Source organism: Spodoptera frugiperda, chromosome 7, assembly GCF_023101765.2.
Source record: "Spodoptera frugiperda isolate SF20-4 chromosome 7, AGI-APGP_CSIRO_Sfru_2.0, whole genome shotgun sequence".
NCBI lineage: Eukaryota > Metazoa > Arthropoda > Insecta > Lepidoptera > Noctuidae > Spodoptera > Spodoptera frugiperda.
The window spans coordinates 8,128,263-8,141,443 of NC_064218.1; the positions used below are offsets into that span (position 1 = coordinate 8,128,263).

Below are 13,181 nucleotides of genomic sequence, written 5' to 3' on the forward strand. Positions count from 1 at the left end.
TGTATGTTTTTCACACAATACAATAAATAACCTTAAATGTTCTCCCATTCGCAATTCAAAGGTTATGTTATTTCCAGGCTATTTCTATACTTATAGGTAAAAATTATCCAAGGAAGGCGTCGAAAACAAATAAATATAATATTTATTGTGAATTACACAAATTACCTTGCTGCTTTCACTCCTTTTATTTCAGTAGACGTAAAATCCGAATTTGATGTGAAATACGCGGTCATCATAAACACATAAATTTTTGGAAGATTGTCCGATTGTGCCTTGACGTAACCAATATCTCATTTCCTGTGACTTCCTGCCACTCTTTTACGAAACAATATCACTTCAATATCAATATCAAAATCACAAAAAAACTGAATTTCGTTGCAAGCATTCAACAAAGCACTTGTTGATATTTGTTATTATAGACTTGACGTCACAAACTACTCTGACCAATAGCAATGCGTTTCAACTAATTTGAATTTCGCTTATTTTGTCGCATTTTGCAATAATTATTTTTTTTCAAAACAAAATTATATTGAAAATTATTGATAGATTTATAAATCTAAAGGAAAAGAGATTTATGAAAAAAATTATCGTTATTTAATCATGTACATATAAATTATCTTAAGCGCCGACCAAAAAATATAGTAGGATTAACTGTGTAAACTTTATCTAAAATAGCCTTTAATCTACCATCATCAGTCTATACTTCAATAGTAAACCATTTGTCACCGAGCAAACACCTGTTAATCAGATAAACGTTGGGCCGGTGTGATAGGGGGTCGTTAATGACAAATCATTAAAACGCCCGCCGGTGTCCACACTACATGCCGACAGAGTGTAGTCAACTGCATAGAATCCAGTATTATTTATAGTGGCCTAGGGGATCAGCTGATGGAGCCGCGTGGCGCGCGACTCGCGAGTAGAAGCGCGGCCGCGCGCGCGCAGACACCGCCACTCCGCACATCCTGCGCACACGCCGCGCCGACACTATCTGCGTTATCGTACAAATAATACATACACGTGAACCTCCAGCTAACCGGCTCCCGTCGCTTGTTTACGCTGTTACCCACCACCACAATTACCAGACACGTCAAAGTGAACTGACTGCAAATAATATCATTATCTCTCAACTTACGGTGACTTCGCCTACCCACTTCGTCTTACCAGTGTTTTATTGTGATTCTAGTTAAAAAATATACGGACATAATTGTCTATTTGTTACGCAATAATCAAACGCGTGTGAACCAAGATACAGTGTAGTGTTCTATCAAGGAAATAATTCATAGGATATATAAACAAATTATGGCTCCTTTCTAGGAACTCGAGTTGTCGTAATTTGAACTCTGTGCAGTGGTAATAAGGTGAAAATGAGGAGCGACGTGTTAGCACCGAGCGAGTTGGAGGGGACGGACTACCTTCTCTCCTCCACTATGAGGCTGGAGGACAGCTTTCTGCAAATACTCGGTGAGTACCAAATAAAACAAATAAACATTAAGAAATGTTTTTATAAACACGTTTTTTCATCTCACCAAGTTACAAAACAGTCAAGGTGTCGTAGGTGGTCGTAGCTCGAAAACAAACACGATGTTTTTTAGCAAAATCAAAAAGAGATAGATATAGAATCGTCATGGCAACAAGACATTTCAAGGACACATAAGCTATGTACTTAAATGTAGATTAGGTAATAAATGATTACTCGGATAACAGCAGCCAAGAGCGTCGATCATAATCGCACCTAATCATTATTCAGAGCATATGAACTAGGTAGGTAAATAGTAGTAAGTACCTACTTCATTCAACCAATTTCGCAAACAGAGAAACTTTGCATAAGTAGGAGTACCTCATCATTAGAACTTGAGACGGGATATTTACCATGTTTATTTATGTCTAAAAGTTTCCGATATTTCGGTAATGTTACAAGTGCCATGATCACAGATGATGATGATGACTGACACGGATAAATGTAGAGTTCAACAGTGCCTTTGTAATTATTTAATTAATAAACATGGTAAATATCCCGTCTCAACAAATCCTAATGATATTGAACTATATAAGTTTTTAAACTGACATGGTCACTAACCATGTCAGTTTAAAAACTTATATAGTTGTAGGTACCTCATTCTTATATATGCAATCTAAAACACAATCTTACATAATATAGTTACCATCCTGAAAAAAATAAACGAAAGTAGGTAAGTAGTAAGATAAAAGTGTTAGATGTATAGATTATAATCGCACTACTAATAGCTTTAGTTGATAACAAAATAAAAAGTCACTATCGTAAATGAATGTTTATTCTATTATCATGATGAAGAAAAGCATTATATTTTGTTGCTTACCTAATGATGCTTTTCCATCAGAGATGTGCTACGTAGCTATGCTACGAAGATGTACCTAATAGCTAAGCTGTGAAACTATGTGACCGTTTCCACTAATACTAAGCTATGTATGTAGCTGTGCGAGGAAGATGCGCAGTTCGAGTATGCGATGTATCGATAGTAGGGAAGCCATCCATAGCATGCATCCATAGCACGCATCTTTCCATATAAAAAACATAGCTTAGCGGAGTCCGTTTCCACCAGTACTAAGCTATGTGTACCAATAAATATGATTGGTGGAAGCCAAACGCATCCATAGCAACGTAGCATAGCACATCTCTGGTGGAAAAGCACCCTAAAACAGAAAATATTAGATAGATAGGTCCTAATAATATTTTTTATATACAACACATTGAATTCTTATCTATTTTGTATTAGTGCCAAATAATACTGAACTAACTTATTCTTAATCTTTAATGTTATCTAAACTAGATTATTATTTATTGGGCTGGCACTTCTAAATAGTATTTAGTTCTTAATCAGTTTTATTACGACTCGACCTTAAAAAAAACAGCCTTGCTTCAAAAGACTTGAATAGAGACTGAGGGATTCTTACCTCACTAAAAGCATTTCACCATCTACCATCAGCTGATCAGAACTTAAATAAAAGGGTCCCAGGTCGTCTATATTGTCTAAATATAGAGTAGGTTTATCTATATTGTCCAATTAGGAATCTATATCTAAAAACTGAAAAAGTTATTGAGAGTCCTTGTTATGACTTTCATTGTTAATATCAAAGACATTGCCTGCAACTAAGTACATAATCATGATAAATTAATTTATGACAAAACAATATTACACATAAGTAGGTAATAATATTGCATTATCTATTTTGGTAATAATGCAACTGTAACTACGCGGGTGGCGTCTCAGCTTCTGAATTCAATTGTACTCACATTTTATGCAGTAGAAAATTAATTCTGCAGCGTTTTATCGCAGAATAGAATACAACTATTATTGTCATCACCCCTACTCTTCGAAGTGCTGCAAGAGTTATTCCTGATAAACCTTAATCTGCGATCTTTAATTCTTCTGCTAAGCGTTGAAATTATGAAAAACCCCCCTTGTATTCAGAAAGCCCATGCACAACTAGGCTATTTTGTTTTTTCTCTTTCAATTCGATAGATAGACATGAACTGGATCGCAGTCCGCCATGTCATTGGTTCTGAGAAGATCTCGACCAATAACAGGCGAGAATTTCGTCGAACTCGCTTTAAAAATTTGAAATGTCAGTTGACAGTTACAGAATAGCCTCGCAGTAGGCTAGACAGTAGTGGGCTATCACGAATTGTTATGCACTGTTCACACTATGTGCAAAACAATTTGTCATTTAACTTTATGTAGTCAACAACGTTTCCTTGAGTGGGGACGTTAACAAGAGAAGGGCGCTACAAGTTCAATCCCTTGAACTTGTGGCGCCCTCTCCGCCCGCACTGCAATTATGCACATGCACAACAATTGCAATTTGCAACACACGTTCTGTTAACTACCTCTCTTAATATAATTATTGTTTTCATGATCATTACAAATGTTTATGACTACCTATTTTTAAGATAAATTGTTGTCTTGTTCTTATAAAAAAAACTGAGGTACGTAAGTACTTACGTAGTTTTTTTTAAAGAGTAGGTAATTTATTTGTGTTTGAACAAAATAATCCTTAAAATTTGGTTCTTGTGAATGTAGGTACGATACCTACTCTCATGTTTGAAATATGTTTCCTAAGCTTAAGCTATTAATATTCAAATTCGTATGTAGATGTGTTTATGGGTCTATTGACCTTACGGCACTTACGGTGGCTTACCTTACCTATCAATTCTGATTTAGTAAATTTTGTCAATGTTCTAAATTAATTAAAATAAATTATGTTCTAATATTTTTGAAGTAAATTAGTGCAACTCTCATTAATGTCTTTAATGTACATTAACCAGTTTAACCAATCCTTAGCTATTATTTTCGGAACAACATCGTTACTAGGGAAGAGTTTAAGTAATCATTAAATGTTAGACATTGTAGGACATAAATTAAGGCCTAAAGGTACAAACAAAAAACGATGGGATTCTTCGTGACCGATAAAAACGCTTCCAAGTTCCAACTATCTTTGTCGATGTTTTTGTTTTCGCAGCCGAGACAAAATATAAACATAATTCCCAACACAAATACTCTCAAATGCTATTAACCTCCAACAAACACGATATTTTTAAACATTTTTCTTACAATAAGTTGTGCAATTCTGGATTTAAATACTTATTTATTTATTTTAAGTTTGATATCTTTTACCTTATACAAGACAATGACGTAAAGGTACTTACAGATTTAAAGAAATAAATTATTATAATACTTGATACCACGGCTTCACAGAAAACTGACGTGAAACTATACCTACTTTCGTTGTGTGAGTGAGATTACCGTAGACCCAATTAACCTCCTTCCCAATCTTCCCAATCCTTAATTTCCTAACCACCAAAATGTCGGCAATGCATTTGTAACGCCCTCTGATGTTTCAAGTGTCCATGAGCGGCGGCGATTGCTCGGTTTCCGGTTATTTTCATAAAAAAACTTAATTACTTCAACTATTATGTAATTGATTTGATTACCCAATATTTATTTATTATAATTTGATTTGATTACCCAATATAATAAGTATTTATAATTTAAACAATTATTTATCGAACTTTACCTTTCATCAATCGTATCTATCTACCCAGTCAAACAATAATCACATAATTCATATATTATTTTAAAATTCGTTTTTAAATAATAGTGACGACGATGCACTAGGCTAGGTAGTATATTTTCCGTGATATGACACGCGTCTACAGCAAGGTTAATAGACACTAGTTGAAGCTAATATAAACAGACCAAGATTTATTTACCTCGGTACTTTGTCTACAGAAACAATGAGAAGTGAGAAACTAAACATCGTATAATTTTACAAGTTTTTATTTAACTTGCAATGTTATCTAATTACCTAACTACTTACTTACTTAAAAATAATTCTGAAATTGTTTTTAAACAATGTCATGTAATTATTATTACTAATTGCGTTAAAAAACTGAATCTAAATATCTTTCCTTTAATATTGGTTTTATATTGTTGTCACATAATTAAACCAACGAATCAATGTAACCAAGAATTGTATTGTGAATCTGATTGAAAAAGAGTAACCTATGGAGTTTTTGCTCGTTCTTCTCCTTACACTTTGGTACGAGTGTGGCGACATCTGATAAGTGACAGATGACAGAAGTCGCACAATAGACTACCGACGAGCAAATCAACGGATGACGTCATAAATATCCTGCATCATTCAAGAAATAGCTAATTAACTATTAATTAAACAACTCAGGTGACAGCGGTTAGTACCTAATTAAACCTATCTATAGCATCATATTACGGGCATTGTCTGATTAGTTTCTGAGAACGTTGTAGGTAACATTAGACCACAGAAACAATAGGGTTTAGGCCCAGAAAATTTAATTCCTAGAATATTATGTAACAATACTAATATTTGCTTAGCTTTGATTTAATACAATACTAATATTTATCCGGAGCTGTGAACTACCTAGCGAGTTTACCGGGGCTTCGGGTGGAAAAGCAGAAGTAGGAACGGGCTAGTTTTTAGTCAGTAAGAGTCTGTCAGTCCCTCTAGCCTCGCCCAAGGCAGGGGAAGTCATTGGATGATCCCCCTTAAAAAAAAACTGTGGCATATTACTGCAATAAACCCTAAACCAACTCCTTTTAAATTATACTGAGCAGTATTTGAAGATTGATTGGTAATGAGAATATCTCATTTTTGTCCTCTCGCCAAGTCGCCGCATCTGCATCTCCTCTTTACAGCTTTTAGGACGAAGAGGAATAGAAATGTAGTAGCATGATTATTTTTTTTAATCAAAGACAATTTCATTCAACTTTTATAATACACTAGCGACCCGCCCCAGCTTCGCATGGGTGCAATGGTGATATATTATGCATGTATTATACATAAAAACCTTCCTCTTGAATCACTCTATCTATTAAAAAAACCGGCCAAGTGCGAGTCGGACTCGCCCATGAAGGGTTCCGTAACAGCAAGTAGATGACATAATATAAAAGTTGTAAAATAACTTGGTTGTTGTATGAACGACAAAGTTATATTTGCGGTTTTTGAAAATGTTTTATTTCTTAAAAACTAATAATTATATCTCATTCAAACCAATTTTCGTTGTTAGTTTCCATTGATATCTACAACATATATTTATTTCAGTTTTCTCACTCTCTTATTTTAAAAGTTAGAGGGAGGGGGGGGCACTCATTTTTTCATATTGGAAGCGTCTAACTTTCAAAAGATTGATTTTAACGAAAAGTGGTTTTTAAGGACCTTAATGTCTTTTTTAAAGACCTATCCATAGACACCCATCACGGATATGTTAGCAGAAAAAATATTTTTTTCGAGTCAGTTCCATGTATATAATTTTTAAATTTATTCATTTTTACCAAAATACGTCATCCTACAAAGTTTCAACTATGTATACCCAACAGTTTCGGAAATAAACGAAAATAAATTCGCTGTGATATACGGACGGACGGACGGACGGACGGACAGACAGACAGACATGACGAATCTATAAGGGTTCCGTTTTTTGCCATTTTGGCTACGGAACCCTAAAAACCGCATCAAAGTTGCATAGTTTTAAAGATATTAAGGGAAATAGGGACAGAAAAAGCGACTTTGTTTTATACTATGTAGTGAAGAAAGCCGTTGAACCGCATATTTCTCGTTACCAAGTCGACAGCACAAGTCAGAGTGTATAGAAACGTGTTTTGATTTTAATTGTCTAACCAAATAACTGATCGAGTCCTTATTTGCATTGCAAATTAGCAAAAACTCCGCGTAACCTCTATCTCTGTTTAAATCCACGTTCCTTTTTCATTTGTTTTTATAATAGTTACTTACCTACGTTTATTTATTTCTTACTTGTACAGTAATAAACACAGGGGCGTAGCTAGCGCCGTATACGCAAAAAGTTACCGGGGCTCCAGCTCAAAGCAGGAGAAGTTTTTAGTCAGTAAGAGTCTGACCGCCTCCCGCCTCACCCAAGGCGGGAGAAGTCATTTGAAGAAAATAAATAAAAATAGCTACCGTTATCAATTGTACGGTGTCCCTGGCCACGCTTCTTATTTTTTTATATCATTTCAGAAATTACAAAGATCCAAAGAATCATCTTTTTTCCGCGTAAAGCATGCGTTCAAAAGTTGACAGCAACTTTAGGAAAATTAACGTCATCATAAGGGCCCGAAACATGGGCTCACTGTTTTAAAATCGGTAAGTTCTCTCTTTGAGGCTTGATAGACAGGACGGGAAAAGCCATTGGATGATATTCCCCCATCCAAAAAAAAAAAAGAAAAAGGAGGCCCCCAAACAATTTTTTATACGGGGCCCCAGCAAGACACGATACGCCACTGGTAATAAACATCTTAATTATGTAGGTATGTATTAGGTCAACTGTTTTTGTGTTACACGGAAGATAAGCAACCATAATATTACGGCATCTTGTTTTTACCGGCTTGTTTGTAACCTTTTAAATGTCATGTACCTACTACCTAACATAAAATCTTATTTCTGACATATTGCCCACATTACATGTAGTGTGGTTATTATGGTATTAACAGCTCCGCGTATTAATCAAGATTTTCATGAAATATGCCCCATGCATTTTGTTTTAACCTTGACAAGTGCAAAGCTTCAGGTTTCGCGTTTAATCTTATCATTCATCTGTTTTTATAGTCACGTGTGGTTAATATTATTGCATGCATATATAACTTTCTGTGTTTGACATAGTTATTAGGGCAGTGATACACTTTTTCAACAAGAAATCTATGTTTTTACTATCGAACGGTAGTATGATTAATCTCTATGTTGTAGATAATATCACGTCTTTTCTTTATTGAATGATCAAATAAAGATTTTTCATGTAAATCTATACATATAATAAAATCGTAGAAAAGTGCTGTCTGTACATTGAAAATAAAAATAAAAAAAATAGCAGGGGTTATTGTTATGTCGATGTCGAACCCAAAAATGTAATTAACATTTTTTTTTGTCTGTTTGTCTGTTTGTCTGTTTGTCTGTTTGTCTGTTCGTCTGTGCGCGCTAATCTCAGAAACGGCTGATCCGAGTTGGATGTGGTTTTCACGAATATATTGTGGGATGCTTAAATTTACATTTAGTGTTTGTTTCATGTCAATCGGTTCATAAATAAAAAAGTTATGTCAAATTAAAGAATCACGTCGAACATTCTATGCTTATACCATTAATCTCCGCAACTATTTGACGGATTTGGTTGAAATTTGGTACAGATATAGTTTAGAACCTTAGAAAGGACATAGATATATTTTTATTTCAAAAATCAAAAAATATAAATAAGAAATAAATTATTTATAAATAATTCTATGTCGATCGTTACACGACTTCGGTTCATGTTATTGTTTTAATTTATCGAAAAAAAGTAAATAAATAGTAAAAAGGTATGAAAAAAATAATATCAATATAATAAAACATTTAGTACAAAGAAAATGCTCTAACGGAGTATAGATAATTCTATGTCGATCGTTACACGACTTCGGTTCATGTTATTGTTTTAATTCATCGAAAAAAAGTAAATAAATAGTAAAAAGGTATGAAAAAAATAATATCAATATAATAAAACTTTTAGTACAAAGAAAATGCCCGAACGGAGTATAGATAAATAATCCGAGTTGTCTTTGGCGTTGGGATCGAAATAGATCGCGCTATGGTTTCGTTACATTCATTTGGTTGGGTATCGGCCGAGCGCTTCGGTACTGTCATGGAAAATCAAAAATATTATAATAAAATCTGTAGAAGGTTCAATTCTGTACATTGAAAATATTGAAAGAATAAATAGCAAGGGGTGTTATGGATCGATACCAAACCTAAATATGTGATTAAATTTTTTTTTGTCTGTCTGGATGTCTGTATGTTCAGGCATCACATGAAAACTAACGGTTCGATTTCGATGAAACTTGGTATAATTATATCTTACTATCCTGAGCATAAAATGGGATACTCTTTATCCTGGAAAAATACGTAGAAAAAAAATCCTTATTTTTCAGTTTTATTCTACAGAACGCGAGCTCAACAGCAGTAGCTCAATAGAGGGATCTCCTTAATTATTATGGGCCTCGCCGTATTTGGGTCCAACAGATATTTATAAGATGTCATTGTCAGAGTTACTCAAAATGGAGAAATAAAACTTCCACGCGAAGACCGACATCCACGCGGACGGAGTCGCGGGCGGAAGCTAGTTGTAAATAATTGTTGATCCCCTCCGATAGCTTACGAGAAATACTTTTTCGTGAAGACAAAAATGATTCTCAATTACCTATACTAATAAAAAATGAGATATTACCTACACTAACTATAGATAAAATTGTCACCATCGCCAAATAACATCGCAGTATCATCACATTATTATCATGTCGTATTTTTTGGGATATATCTGATAAAGAATGAATTCGCTTTATCTAAATTTATAGCCGGCAGATAGGTAGGTACCTACGCAATATTTCGGTGACTATCTAACTGATAAACGTGGCATTACACCCAATATCTTTCAACTTAAAAACGCATTAATCTCCGTCACGTGATAAACTTATTAGGTACGAATACTGGACTGGATTTTTTTTGAGGGGGGAAAATTATATAATGACTTCTTCCATCTTGGGCGAGGTGAGAGGGAGTGTTAGACTCTTACTGGCTAAAAACCACCCCGTTCCTACTCCTGCTTTTCGCGCCGTAGCCTCGGTAACCCGTTAGGCACTCCACAGTAGGATTGGAATGTTGGCACATTAATTATAATTAATAATTATTAGGTTCTGTTCATTGTTAATTATACCTTTATTATAGTTAACTCAACTAAATATCAACTATATTTCATAACATTAGTAAAGACTGACGAATTTGATTTGATAATGATTATGAAATCTGGTTTCGAATATTGACTCGAAACTAGATCAAGATTCCTAATAGTGACATTATTTGTCAATATTATATCTAATTCAATTTCCTTTTATGGCCTCATCGGATGAAACTATTGTGTGTGTTCTAATCGTTCAAACTAGATGTTGAATGCCGTTCCGTCTTGCAACACTCGATGTAACAGCTGACTGCTAAACGGTTATCTTCTATTCCATAAAACAGCAGCGAACTGTATCGCGCTAAATCATAAATTCTTCTTTCTTCTACGTAACAAAAACATACGAATATAGTTATGAGGCAACCATGCTGTTTTAACAAGGAAGTGTAAGAGATTAGGGCCCTAAGTTCACATTGCCGCCCACTGTACAAATTGCCGCGACCTGACCTACCTAATGTGATAATAACAATCAAAATATGACAAGGGGACATGGACACGTCAAACGGCTTACGGCCGTCAGAATATTACATGTTTGGTTTAGTACGGTACGTTAGTTCCTTATTCTTAGGGATTTGACCAGGTAAGGACCTCAATTTAACGACTTTTGGTAGTGATATGAGCCTTAAAAGAGTGCGGTTATATTTTGGTATAGAAGATTGTTCTCGTAGTACTCGAAAATAGTTGTTAAAGCCAGAATAATTCAGTAAAATGTAGAATTCTTCCAGGGATCCGAAAGATAGTGGCTTGGTCAGAGGTTGATTTTCTTTCTGGAAGCCTTCTTTTTGTTGACGGGGGGAACCTTCGAAAGACGCCTAGCTTTTTGGGGGAAAAACTAGAGAATGTGGGATTTTTACCGCACTAAAACCTCCCCGATGGCCATCATCTGTACATAAAGAAGACATCGGGTTCTTTCTGGAGCCCTAATGATGGTGAACTAATTATCGTTCAGGTCGAAGTCAGAGTAAACCCTTTTTCTTCATTTTGGCTGCGTAGGTCACAAGCTAACTGAGTATCAACCGTTTCAATTACAAATAATAAAGAACAGTGTGGTGACCCCAAGCATTGGCCATGGGTGTCAGTAAATACATTAAATTTCTATAAGATAAGATTATATGTAGTATCACCAGTTAGCAGGCGACTGTAGGTACACTTGTAATGTTGATAGTGTATCGTTATCTGTGAAGTGTCTCCAAGTGTTCGCTCGACAACGGGTCATTTAGTTAGACCTTCATTCAAGACAGTTTGCTCAGTTACCTACCTACTTACTGTCGATGGGTATGTCTTACACTTAACGAGCTTAGTTCACAGATACTTGATTTGTGTAATTTCTTAACTAAACTAAAAAAAAAACAAATTATTACTATCTTACTTTATTAATTAAAAATCACGATTTACTTACGGACATGAATGGAGAAAAGCTCTACTAGTTTCGGGTCACAGAGGGATTCTTCAGGTAGATCGTACGCGCAGAGTAGGCTGCGCGACGTCGCTGTGACTGCGCACGCTGCCACACGCTGCTCATAATGAAGAGTACCTCTGTGACTCGAAACTAGTAGAGCTTTTCTCTTGTAAGAACTGTTTCAGTTAAACAGCTCTTCTGCATTATCTATTGAAATCATTGTCGAAACTTTTAGCCCAAGTCTTTCTTCTTTGTAAAGATTGCGAACCTAAACAGAGTCAACTCACTATGCAGTTTTTCTATCAATATTATCTTAGCATTTTCTGCAATTTCGATATGTAATACTTAATTATGTGTATAATGAATCACTTTGATTAATGTTAATGCTAGGCGGAACTGAGATAAACTGTCTCAGTACTAAGATATATGCTAGGTACCTAGGTATAGATACTTATACATAGAAAGGTACATAGGTATCTAACAAAACATGTCTCGTGGCTAGCCAATCCTTGAGTAATTCAAGTACCTACTTACTCATGTCTAGACCGATTAATTAGTTCAAGAAAAACAATAATAATGTCTGATAACTAATGAAGTTCACGATGATAGAATAATTGCAATATAATTTATTGTTAAGTATATCAAGATGGGACGACGATGATTGGTCTTTTCATTGTTTATTTACATTCAAATTATTTATTTAAATTAAGTATAACTTCATTTAGGTACTTAGACATAGAGTAGCCATGTAGGATTTGTCATCAATTTTCATTTACGGACCACAGGTAACAGTGCTATCTGATAAAATTATCTAAATGAACCTTTTAAACTGACTAACCACTGACAAACGATGAAGGAAAACATGGTGAGGAAACCTGGACTTATAATTTTAAATTATAAGTTTGAAATCACCAATCTGCATTGAGCAAGCGTTGTGGTTAATGCTCAAACCGTCTCCATGCAAGAAGAGGCTTTGGTCAGCAGTGGCCACTGGTGGTAGTGGTGGTAATAGGCTATTGATGTGTGATGTGATGAATCTTTTAAGATGCGATCTCTAACTCCAACACTCCAGAGATTAGATGAGGTACCAGTGTACGGTGATGTTGATGATGGACGGTGATGTAAATTACCATATTGAACAGGAATAAAAAAATATACAGAAGGGAAGTGCAATGATCTGCCTTGAAGTTTACTATTTATTTAGTCGAGCCTCAGCACGTGTCGGTTGCTCGCCACGAGACCTTACTGCGCTATTATAATTTATAAATATAGTGTGCCTAATAAGCACATACATAAATACGTAGTTTCTATATTACTTCTTGGACAAATCCGGGTCGTTGCGCCCTGTTATCAATCTTATCAACACTTATGTATGGCGTAATCGTATAAATGTGTTTAATATGTTGACTAGAGTACCTACCTGCTTGTAACATGTGTCTCAAGAATAGAAAATTAACTAATTAATTACAATTTATTTTGACATTTGAGGGCGCCATG

At 35.0% G+C, this 13,181-nt stretch overlaps 1 protein-coding gene across 2 annotated transcripts in view; it reads left to right on the top strand.

The window, feature by feature from the left end:
* The first annotated feature begins 760 nt into the window (after nt 1-760).
* The window catches only part of LOC118266160 (transcription factor HNF-4 homolog), a 56,584-nt gene continuing 44,163 nt past the window's right edge, over nt 761-13,181 (top strand). Inside the window, exon 1 of one of the 2 annotated variants that reach the window (XM_050694833.1) lies at nt 761-1,461. In XM_050694833.1, the coding sequence (XP_050550790.1) occupies nt 1,365-1,461 (97 nt within the window). In that variant the 5' untranslated portion in view covers nt 761-1,364. The remainder of the gene's footprint in view (nt 1,462-13,181) is intronic. The other variant, XM_035579550.2, reaches the window with a different exon arrangement.